The sequence below is a fragment of the Lactuca serriola genome, chromosome 9 (genome assembly GCF_051521515.1).
Source record: "Lactuca serriola cultivar US96UC23 chromosome 9, Lser_US96UC23_V15, whole genome shotgun sequence".
NCBI classification, from domain to species: Eukaryota; Viridiplantae; Streptophyta; class Magnoliopsida; order Asterales; family Asteraceae; genus Lactuca; species Lactuca serriola.
Genome location: NC_136416.1, coordinates 220,185,413 through 220,198,336, shown reverse-complemented (window position 1 = coordinate 220,198,336; position 12,924 = coordinate 220,185,413). Strand labels below are relative to the sequence as shown.

Sequence of the window (12,924 nt, the reverse complement as noted above, 5' to 3'; positions counted from 1 at the left end):
TTTTATGTATAAAATGCAAAATATGTATGATTGTGTTATTTGTTTATTTTATTAGCTTAAGTGAATGAAGCGATCAAGTGTTTAATTTTTAAGTTAAAATGTTTGTCATTAAGAACAAACGTTACTAATAGCAACAAAAAACAAAATATAAAAATATTTAAACTAATAAAAGTACGTTTATTGAGAATAAAGTTTATTAAGTAAAAATAGAATGCTTTAAACAAACTAATAAAAGTTTATTAAGTAAAAAATATGTAAACTACAAAGGTTATTAATAGCAACATACTTTGTTATTAAAAGTATGGTGCTATAAAAAAAACAAAATAATATGAAAGAGAAGTGAAAAATATAATGCTTTAAACAAACTAATAAAAGTACATTGCTATAAAGTGTGTTTAAAATTCTACCCTTGTAAATACTCTATCAATTCCGTCCGATTTCTACTTCCAAGGTATATATTTCTTTATATACTTGTGAATATCCATTTCGTCCGTTTTTTTCTCCAACAAAAAGTCATACAATTTAACTATGTATACAATGTAACTTTTAATAATGAAACAGTAATGACGGTCGATAAGAGTTGGATTCGTGAAAACCGAACGTCCCCAAAATTCTTGGAAGGTCTTAAAAACTTTATGGAGATTGCTAGGAAACATGTCGACTCTGAAGACAAAGTGCGTTGTCCGTGCGTAAAGTGTGTGAATATGTATCGACAGTTGTTGAGTACAGTTTATGTAACGACTGTGTTTCTGGGCTTGTCATTAATGTTGATGTAATAGTCTAGGTTAACCTTTGTAACCCGTTTTGAAATAATAGAAGTGTATTATTTGAGTATTATGTGTTTTGTGCGTAACTGTGTGACTTAATTGAATTAAGTATGAAAATAAGCGTCAAAATGAAATGTTAGATAAATCCGATATCTATGGATAATGTTGTAATAGTTGAAACGAGGTTTCCGAATATATAAAGAATGTCGAAATCCGAGTTATAACGAAGAAGTTATGATTTGTCGAAGTTTCGCGACAGAACCGACACGACGCTGAATGATGTAAAAAGTGAATTTACGTTAGAGCGATATTTAGTCCTAGTGATCTAAACGAATGTTATAGAGTTCGTTAAACCGAGAGTGTGCATAAAAAGAATGCCCAAATCTGACTTCGTATGAAGAAGTTATGATTTTTCTAAGTTTCGGCTTAGCAGTATGCAACCCAAAACTCGAATTCGAGATCGAGTGATTGTTGGTCGAAATAATCTAAATGAGAATCGAAGATCTCGTTGATAGTAATGCATTAGTGAAAAGACAGACGAAAACAGACGTCAGATGAAGAAGTTATAAATTTATAACGGAGTTTTCCTGTCTCGGCCTACTAAAAATAAATAATAAAAATAAAGTCAAAATTAGCCGATGAAGTCTAAACGAAAGTTGTAGAGCGTAGTCTCACCTACGCGTGGATATAAAGAACTTCGAAAACGGAGTGCGTATGAGGAAGATATAAAAATTTTGAAGTTTATTAAATAATTAAAATATTAAATTTAAATATAAATTCGGATATTATCCAAATGGGGGGGGGGGGGGGGGAGTCACTGGGCTTATCCGGGTTACGCCCAGTGTACCTGGATTTACACCCAACGTAAATCGAGGATCCGACCCCCTATAAAAGGAAGTCGAGGCTGCCGAGTTCTTTGCTCATTTTCTCTTATTTCTCTCTCGTTTTTACCTCGTTTTTCGTACAAGAAATATCCCGAAGCCCCTGTATGAATCCCGAGCCCCGAAGCAAGTCCCGAAACCCCGAAGATCCCGAGAAGTGCAATTCCCGAGCCGAAGCTCTGCCCGCGAGAAGCCAATTTTTGTGAAGATCTTCCAGATCTACGTCTACAAGCCATAGTGTTGTCCGATCATCTTCTGATCAAGTGAGTGTAGTTACTTTCTTCTAACGCATAATTATGAAGTATTTTATATGAAATATGTATTCTGTGTATATTTTGTTGTTATATGTGTGAATGTATATTCACTTTCTTCTATCTCATAGATATGATTTATTCTCTATGAAATACGTGTTATGTGTATGTGTCTCATCTGTTTATTGGAATATGTATTGAATGAGAATGTTATACAAGTTTTAAACTATGTATAAAAATATGTATTTTTATCTACTAATATGTTGGGTAGAACATTGGTAGATAGTTGATGTGTGATAAACAGATGAGAGGCCTCGATGTTATTGTTGTTGATCTAGTTATCCAGCGGAGTATGGATAATGACCACGGACTCTTTCTAGACAGTCATGTGGAACGCTAGCAGGTTCATAACCTGTAGGTGTTGTGAACTATGTGTTCGCCGATGTACTCTATCCCCATCATGGTTGCCTTAGGACTTTTATTGCTGAGGAAACCCCTCGCGGTAAAGTCCATCCCGGTGAAATTCCTAGATTAGGTCCCTTATAATAGATGTTGTTTTAGGGACGTAAAGTGAGGATAACAGGAATGGGTAATCGGGTTATTGTTGGTTGGTGAAATTAAATATAATTATTTATTGTGGGTTGAAAACCCTATATGCTCACCAGGCTCCCAAGTCTGACCCACACAGTTTTGTTGTATTACAGGTAGTGGCGCGAGAGCATAAGTTGGATGACTTATCAAGATCTTTTGATATTAGACCAGTCGTTATCTGTAACTGTTGTATGGTCTATCTTTTGTTGTTTATGCTTTTGGTCTGTTTATCGGAACATGACATCCCGAATATTGTTATATAATGAAAATGCATCTCTTGATGAAATGCTTTGATAAACTTTATTTTATCATATTTTGTTTTGGGAACAAATTCCGCAACTCTTTTAAATCAATGGATTTACTCCGAAACTATTTTAAAAGCATAAATGAAACCTATCTTTTCTGGCCGTGATTTTGGGGATGTCACAGTTTATGCCCACATACATGACTGTGGGTTTCTAAAATCGTATACTGTATGGATTTATCACGGTGAGAAGCATCCTATTTCGGATTTGGGCTACAATTCGACTCCAATAAACATTCCAACAACTAACGAGATGTTTGATGTAAGTGGTGATGTTACGGCGGAACAAAATACAAATGAAGAAAATACAGATAATGAAGGACGAGGCATGGAACTAGAATTTGATGCTTTGTTTGAGGAGCTTAATATTGAGTTATACCCTGATTGTGAGATGTCTTCTTTAAACTTTTTGGCGAAGTTGTTGCATATTAAAGTGATCAATAAATGGACAAATCGTTCATTTGACCAACTTGTAGAGTTGCTAAGAGTTGCTTTCCCGAAGAGCAAGATTCCAACTTCACACTATGAAGCTAAGAAAAAGTTGAGAAAGATAGGGTTATGATATGAGTCCATCCATGCTTGCAAATATGACTGTGCTTTGTTTTGGAAGGAGAATGATTCCATGCAGAATTGCCCGATTTGTAACGAGAGTAGATGGGTGGACACAACCACAAAGGGGAAGCGAGTACCACAAAAAGTGTTTTGCTACTTTCCTTTGACTCCAAGACTTCGATGGATGTATAGTTCCAAATTCACAACTAAAGATATGATTTGGCATAATACTGGAAGATTAATGGATGGTATGATGTATCATCCGGTAGATGTGAAGTCATGGCAAGAATTTGATAAGAGATACCCAGAGTTTGCCAAAGAACCTAGAAATGTTCGTCTAGGTTTAGCTGTTGATGGCTTTAATCCATTCGGAAAATTTAATAACAATTATAGTATTTGGCCGGTTATATTGACTACCTATAATACACCACCATGGATATGTATGAAAGAGTTTTCTTTCATGGTAACTTTGCCGATTCCTGGCCCTAGATCACCCGCAAAGGACATTGATGTTTACTTGAGGCCTTTGGTGGATGAGTTGAAAATGTTGTGGGCCGAAGGAGTCCAAACGAGAGATGCATCAACCAACACTGTATTTAATATGAGTGCGATGTTGTTATGGACTATTAATGATTTCCCAGCACGTAGCAGTATGTCTGGATGGAGTGATCAAGGTTATTTAGCATGCCCTACTTGTAAAGAAGACACATCTTCCATTTATGTGACCAACAAGATGTCTTATGTTGGTCACAAACGATTCTTGAATACAAACCATAGTTGGAGGGAGAGTCTATTGTTTGATGGTCAACCTGAGACAAGATCGCGTCTTAGACGATTCAGTAATGCAACTATATTAAAGCAAGTAAATTGTCTCTCTGATCGAATTCCAAGGAAACATCCTGATTATGGGGGCAAAAAAAGAAAGCGCGACGATGAAAGAAAAAAAAGAGAGTTAAATTGGACGAAACGAAGTATCTTCTTTGAGCTTGAGTATTGGTCTTCCCTCGACCTAAAACACAATTTCGATGTTATGCATGTTTCAAAGAATGTGAATGAGAGTGTCTTAAATACTGCACTGATGAACGATAAAAGCAAACACAAAAAAGAAGCAAGAATTGACTTGAAAAATATGGGCATTAGACCAGATCAATAGCCGAAGGAGAAAGTCAAGAAGATGAAGAAACACAACAAGGAAGAAGACAAGAAGAAAGAAATACTCCCACATGCTTCTTACTCTTTCAAACCAATTGATCGACAACGTTTCTATCTATTCATTAAAGGAGTGAGACTACCTGATGGTTTTAAATCGAACTTTAAGAAGAAGGTTAATGATATTGAATCAAATTTGGTTGGGTTGAAGTCTCATGATCATCACGTCCTCATGCAATGATTGCTACCTATAGGGGTTCGAGGATGTCTCCCACCAAATGTTTCAAGAACAATCATTGACCTGTGTACATTCTTTAAAAAAAATTGTGCATGGTCATTGGATGTTAACGACATGAGAAATTCCAAAATAGAAGTGGTGAGGATCTTCTGCGATCTTGAGTTGATATATCCTCCAGCATATTTCGACATAATGATTTATCTTATTCTTCATTTACCCGATGAAGCCATTCTTGGAGGGCCTATACACATTAGATGGATGTATCCTTTTGAAAGATACTAGACGATTGCCCACGCGTTGCGCAGAAACACTTATATAGTTGAAGTCTTTACAAATATATGATTTTTTAAATATAACAATAACGTTGTTGTTAAATTTGATATAATAATTTGTATATATTAAATTGATATAATATATTGATTATTTTGAATTATATGATAATATATATTTATTATAACTTCTTAATCTCAATCGTTTGAATGACTTCTACCCGCGAGTTACACATGAATAAAATTCAATATAATATATGATTTGATGTTATTTATAGTTGTTTTTATTGTTAATTATTTTTTTAAAATTTATTTGCTTAATGTTTTAATTTCTATCATTATAATTATTTAAAACATCAAACATTGTTTTTTTTATTTTAAAGCTAACAATATAATCATTTATATAGAGTTGTTTTTAACTATTGTTATTGTAAGTTATTTTAAGTTACTTATTTGGAAACTTTTAACGATTATAAAAATATATTTAAGAAATATTTTAGTTAAATTGAAATTACAATTTAGTTTTTGCTTTTATCACTACAATTTATCACTTTTTTAACTATTTATAAAATATTCTTTAGTTTTTTAAAATGGACTGAAATTTATATTTGAGTTGACATTGTAATGTGCAGAAACACCTATATAGTTGAAGTCTTTACAAATATATATTTTTTAAAATATAACACTAACGTTGTTGTTAAATTTGATATAATAATTCGTATATTAATTTGATATAATATATTGACTATTTTGAATTATATGATAATATATAAATCTATTATAACGTCATAATCTCAATCGTTTGAATGACTTCTACTCGCGAGTTGCACATCAATAAAATTAAATATTAGTATATGGTTTAATATTATTTATAGTTGTTATTTTTAACAAATTTTTTAAAATATATTTGCTTAATGTTTTAATTTCTATCATTATTAGTATTTAAAACATCAAACATTATTTTTTGATTTTAAAGGTAACAATATAATCATTTATATAGAGTTATTTTTAACTATTGTTATTATAAGTTATTTTAAGCTACTTATTTGAAATTTTTTAACGATTATATAAATATATTTAGGAAATATTTTAGTTAAACTGATATTACAATTTAGTTTTTGCATTTATCACTTTTAACTATTTACAAAATAGTATTTGGTTTTTTTAGTGGAACTGAAATTTATATTTAAGTTGACACTGTAATGTTATATTTAAATTAACAATTTAAGTATTTTGTTCAAACTGTTCAAAAATTGTAGCTTTAAACTGATAATGGTTTACATGCAACAACATTTTAAATCTAATAAATTAATTATAACATGTTAAAATTTAAAGACATAACTTTATAAATAGAAGTAAATATATTATTTTAAAATTGAAATTTAGTCTATTTATGATTACACTTTAGGTTTTATATTTATTTAACCTTATTAACCAACTTATAATCATTATTAGAAAGACACTACAATTTATCACTTTTAATTATTTATAAAATAATCTTTGGGTTGTTTAAGTTAAATAAAATTTATATTTAAGTTGAGCCTATAATGTTATATTTTAGTTAATAATTTAAGTATTTTATACAAATTGTTCAAAAACTATACATTTAAAATGATAATGGTTTACATTCAACAATATATTAAAACTAATAAATTAAGTATAATTTGTTAAAAGTTAAAAAACATAATTTTATAAGTAGAATTAAAGATATTATTTTAATATTGAAATGTAGTTTATATATGAATACACTTTAGATTTGATATTTATTTAACCTAATTACCAAATTATAATTATTTTTAAAAAAAGTGAAAAGTCATGGGAGTTTCAAATGAATGTGGTGAAAGGAAAAAATAATGGGGGTTTCAAATGCATGAGATTCAAGAAAAAATTCTAGCTTTATAAGTATGTATGATATGAAAAAACTTAAAAATTATGTCAGAAACAAAGCCAAACCAGAAGGTTCAATAGCAGAGGGTTATGTTGCAGACGAAGCTTTGACATTCTGCTTTATGTATCTTGAGGGTATGCAAACTAAATTCAACCGTGTTGATAGAAATGATGATCCGGGCCTTCCAAAAAGGCAATTTTAGGTGTTCTCATCACAATGTTGAACAATGTCGGCTAAGAAAATCGTTGAACTTTGTAAAGAGGCCAAAAAATCATTGCATTGGTTTGTGCTAAACAATTGCGATGAGGATGAGATGAGAAGCTACAAATCGTAAGCTTCTGCTCTATTATCTACATTTTCCATAGTGTTATAATATATTTTAACTATTCTAATTATTTTGTCCCATATGCAGTGAATTCAAATCAGAATTGCCTGAAAGTTAATTCAAAATGGAATTTCCTTCATGGTTCAAAGAAAAGGTAAGTATGTTATATATTTATAATGTAAAACTAATTTATTACTTAAACATACAATCTTATATTTCCTTACAAATTTATCGCACTACAAGAAAAATAGCCTTTTACGACGCGCAAACCACGACACTCATTGATTTATGTTACGTAAAGGAGAGTGACGTTCAAAAAGTGTCATCTCATCAAAAAATTTAAGGATTTAGGTCACGCATTATTGCGTGCCCTTAAAATAACGTCATACGAGAAAAAATTAAAAACACGGAGGGTGTTGTATCTTAAATGGGCATCGTCTATGAGTGTCGCATTATAATTTTAATGAAAAGCGCGTTTAGTAGATAGGGGGAAAATGAAAACCCTAAAATTTTGAACACCCGCCTTCTTTTTTATCCTCCACTTTTGCTTCCTTCTTGCCCTAATTACGATCCTTTCTTCCCCTCCATAGATTTGACTGCCGCCTTGCCTAGTTATCGACACTCCTTCCTTCGTTCCTCACTTGCCTTCTTCGCCTGACAATATCTCAAGAAGTACAACTCCAAAAGCGTACAAGTCGGACTTATGTGTCAGAACTCTGGTAGACTAAAATTGAGGCGACATGTAGCCTCATGTGCCCTATGTAGCCTCATGTGCCCTAGAATTTCATGAATCTTGAATTTGGCTTACTTGAATCTCATTCCAAGCTTAAACTTAAACCCTTTTAGCATAGCTACTCTCTTTTACGAGCCTTCAACAAGAACCAGACTTTCATTTGAGTCAGCAATGAAGCGCTTAGGTGGCGAAGTTTTAACAACAGAAAATGCACGCGAATTCTCTTCTGCTGCAAAGGGAAAACACTTGAAGGTAGTGCCTTCTTTCATCTTCTTTCTCTCATTCTGAGTTTATTTATTTATGTATTTATTTTGATTCAGATTCTATTAGAACTGTGGAAGGGTATTCGGATATAATTGTAATGAGGCATTTTGAAAGTGGTGCTGCCAGAAGAGCAGCGATGACAGCTAACATTCCTGTTATCAATGCTGGGGATGGTCCAGGTCAGCATCCTTCTCAGGCTCTTCTTGATGTGTACACCATTGAAAGAGAGATAGGAAAGATGTATGGAATCAAAGTCGCACTTGTTGGGGATCTTGCAAATGGGCGAACAGTTCGCTCTCTTGCATATCTTTTAGCCAAATACAATGATGTCAAGATCTACTTTGTCTCTCCGGAAGTTGTAAAGATGAAGGTATGCAGTTATTATATATTATATTATATGTATCTGAAAAGAATGTGTGAATGTCTTGATGGATTAATTTAGGAGGACATCAAAGAGTACTTAACATTAAAGGGAGTTGAATGGGAAGAAAGTGCTGATTTGAAGGAAGTGGCATCGAAATGTGATGTGGTGTATCAGACTCGCATCCAGAAGGAACATTTTGGAGAGAGAAGTGATCTTTATGAGGAAGCTCATGGGAAATACATTATTGATAGAGATGTATTGGGTGTCATGCAGAAACATGCCATTGTCATGCATCCTCTCCCTAGGCTTAATGAGGTACAAATTCTTGTCTTGTTTTTGTTTTTAGTTTTATATATAATATAATATAATTAAGTAGAGTTTTGTTTGTGAATTGTAGATAACAGTGGATGTAGATGGGGACCCAAGGGCTGCTTATTTTAGACAAGCTAAAAATGGACTCTACATTAGAATGGCTTTGCTCAAGCTCTTACTTGTCGGTTGGTGAATGGTGATTGATTGATATGCAATGATCAATGGTCAATGGTCAATGGTCTTGGTTTGAAAGGGAGAGTCCTTTTGCTGAATAACTACACTTTCTGTCTGGTCTCGTCAAAACTGCAACAAATTCCATTTACATGTGTTAGATTAGATATATCACCTAAAGTCTAAAGATTGCAACTTATTAGATAATAATTTATGCTTATGGATTTTTGGGAATTCTTCTTGCTCTCCTGTTTAATGGTGATTTATTGTGGACATTGTTTAATGGACATTGATATTAAAGCAGACTTATTTTCATTTTTCAGTTAAATGTTGGGTTCTAGAGCACCTATGCTTCTTTGAGCACAAATCTAAGGGTATTTTTTGTTATGTTAAACTTAAACCCTTTTATCAAAGTACTGTTTGGATGTGAATTGTAGTTTGGGTTGTTTGATGAGACTTGAGTGTTTGTTGACTGCAGATTCTGATTCTAGCAGTGCTTCTGAAAAGGAGGTAAAAGATGTTAAGGCTTCTACTTAGTTTACTAGGGCAAAGGTATATCTAAAGTTATCCTTTGTAGTATATGATATGAATTATCTGGAAATTGCAAGATATGTTTTTTTTTTGTCTTGGGTGGAATCTTTATGGCTGGTTTTATATATATATATATATATATATATATATATATATATATATATATATATATATATATATATATATATATATAATCTTAGAAAAAGAGACCTGCAGAAGCCAAGGCAGATGAAGATGCTCGGAGGCGAGTGGAGGCGGAAGCTGCTGCAGAAGCAAAACGGAAAAGAGACCTAGAAAGGGAAGCAGCCAGACAAGCATTATTGAAGGTATTCTATATTTCTATTTTGCAACATATATTTTATTATTATTATATATATATATATATATATATATATATTATTGTACTTTTCTCCGATTGAAGAATAAATACCATATGCAACAGGTAATCAGTAACATCCATTCGAATTTCTCAATCATCCGTCTCCTGTTGTATATTTTCATCTTCCTCCATTCTCCAAATATTAGACATTAAAGGAATTCCTTCGTCTTTAATCAGATGCTGAACAAAGGTAATTACCTAAGCTATCATGCATGCATTCTATCATATTCATCAGTCATCATGTTTTCTTGAAAAGGCATAGATAGAAGAAAGCTATCACAATCCCAGAAAAACAAATAGATAGAGGAAGATGTAGGAACTGAACTCATATTCATCAGTAATCATGTTTTCTCTCATATTCATTAATATATAATCTGTAGGTGTTCAACTAATATAATATGATCACAATATAACTTTTTTTCATTTTTCTGTAGGTGTTCAACTAATAGTTCAAGTTGGGTTGAAAAAACCCTAGTTATGGACTCATTACCAAATTCTATATTAAATGACTTGAGAAAAGTTGAGGAGATATTAACAAAAATAGATGAGAATCAAACTCAAAGTGGTTACAGTTTAGAACATGTTTTAAACAGCTCTGATAACATAAACATGAGAAGTGAAATGATGAAATTTGTTAGAAATGTTAGTTTACAATGTTTAAATGTATTTCCACATGACCATATTTTAAAAGAAGCCGCACTTGTTGCTGAAGAGATTTCAAACACAAAAATGAACTCCTCTAGTGGTGATATTACTCCATGTAGGACATTGGCAAAAAGCCTCTTGAAAAGCAATCGTCAAGTATGTTTATTTTGTTTATATTTAATTATTTATTCGATATAAAAATATGTTTTATATAACTGAATAGTAAATAACTAAATACATATAGGATGTACATTTATGTGGTGTTTATGCAAGAAGAGAAGCTGCATTTGGGAATATAGAATATGCAAGAAAAGTATTTGACATGGCATTATTATCCATTGAAGGGCTTCCATGGGTAAGAAATAAAAATCAAGATTATCTTTACTTTACAAATTAAAAAAACTTGATATATATATATATATATATATATATATATATATATATATATATTATCATTTAATTTAATTTTATACGACTCACAGGATCCCAAATCACACGCCTCACTTTTATTCTTTTGGTATGCTGAACTTGAACTTGAACTTTCAAACAACAATTCTTCTAGAAGCACAGAATCATCATTATCACGAACATTACACATTCTTTGTTGCTTAGGATGTGGGGTAAAATTTAGTCAATTCAAAAGTCAACCATCAAGTTTACAGTTGTTAAGGGCACGTCAGGGATTTAAAGAACAAATAAGGGTAATTCAGGAAACATGGATACATGGGAGTATTAATGAAAATTCTGTTGCTTCTATTTGTTGTGCTTCTTTATTTGAAGAGTTGACTTCTGGATTGGAATCTGGAATAGAAATTTTAAATCAATCTCTTTCCATGGTGCTTCCAGGTGATTTCATGATCATTTTAAATCAGTCATTTTTTATCATATTTAATTTTGTTAGATTGTAGAATCTGTTTAGTTATTGTGGATAACATAATCTTTATAAATACAGAAAGGAGAAGACAAATTCATCAACTTGAATTACCATTCAACTATTATATACAAATGCTATGGAAGCATCATTCATAAGTAGAGCTTGCAAATATTTGGAAAATTTTGGTGCAAGAATTACAGATATACCCCATCAGTCCTAAACTATATAATACAATTATTCAAATTGGACATCTTCATACTTCCCCTAGTAAGCTTCGATGGATCATTGATGATTACTTACACAAGTAAGATCAAAATTTTAATCTGTCCTCATAGGGGTAATTGTGTCATTAGTATGAATCTTTGAAACTGAATCATGTTGTTGTGGTGTTTACAGGAAACCATCAGTGAGTGTTTGTCTGTTTGCATTATCATATGAGATTAGAAAAGGAAGCTCTCATCATAGAGTACATAGAATCTTTGAAAGGGCATTGGGTGACAACATGTTGAAAAGTTGTGTACTTTTATGGCGATTATATTTGTTGTATGAAATCCATGTCACACATGACATGTCAGCAGCTAGAAGAATTTACTTTCATGCCATTCACGCATTTCCATGGTAATATAACATCTTCATCTTTTACAATTTCAAATTTCAAATTTCAAAATTCAAAATATTTGGTTATCGGATTTTTTGGAAGTTATGCGTGAGAAAGAGATGAATGTGAGGACTGATGTATATGAAATCCTTTTGCAAGATGAGATGGATGTGTCCAAATAACTTTAGGCAAAAAAGGGATTGTATTGTATACTACAGAATATTCATCAAACTTTGCATGGATTTGACTTTTGTTGATGTAGGAACTGAACTCGGAGTCGGTTATACCTGGAGGTTTCCTTGAATGGAAAGAGACCATGGATTCTTGGGGTTCCAAAATGATATCTGCTATAGAGGTAAAGTGATTTTGCATCATAATTTCTAATATTACAGGATATAATTCAAAATTCAATTTCCTCAAGCTGTTGCTGAAATGGCAGCAATTGGTTCCACTGAGGTCACTTTTTATCTTGGACATGTGACACATAAGTAAATGGTTTAGGTCATAGAAATGTAATATTCGTTAATTTTCACTTATCCTAACCAAACTTTGTTTCGTACTTATTATACTCTGGTTTTGATTTTATGTGGCATGTTATCTAACAATCCAAGAGCTACCCCAATTTGTTGATGTTTGAATTATATGTTTCTAGATTGCAGCGTCTGCATCTTCTTGCTCCAACAGGGAGTAACCTTGAATGCCATGGGAAAGAGGGTACTGTGTTTGCAGGATAAAATTATGACCATTCATGAAAGAAGTAGACTCCCTGGAGAGGACCCGAAGCCTTTCATTCCATGACAAGTACAAACAGGGCCCTATTATCGGTTGTAAGTATTGT

At 32.1% G+C, this 12,924-nt stretch overlaps 1 protein-coding gene across 1 annotated transcript; it reads left to right on the top strand.

The window, feature by feature from the left end:
* Window positions 1-3,530: 3,530 nt before the first annotated feature.
* Window positions 3,531-9,081, top strand: LOC145076584 (aspartate carbamoyltransferase, chloroplastic-like). Its single transcript, XM_079022406.1, has 5 exons — window positions 3,531-4,032; window positions 8,067-8,199; window positions 8,267-8,582; window positions 8,655-8,891; window positions 8,974-9,081. Exons 1-5 carry the CDS (start codon window positions 3,531-3,533, stop codon window positions 9,079-9,081), a joined length of 1,296 nt encoding a protein of 431 aa, XP_078878532.1.
* Window positions 9,082-12,924: the final 3,843 nt, after the last annotated feature.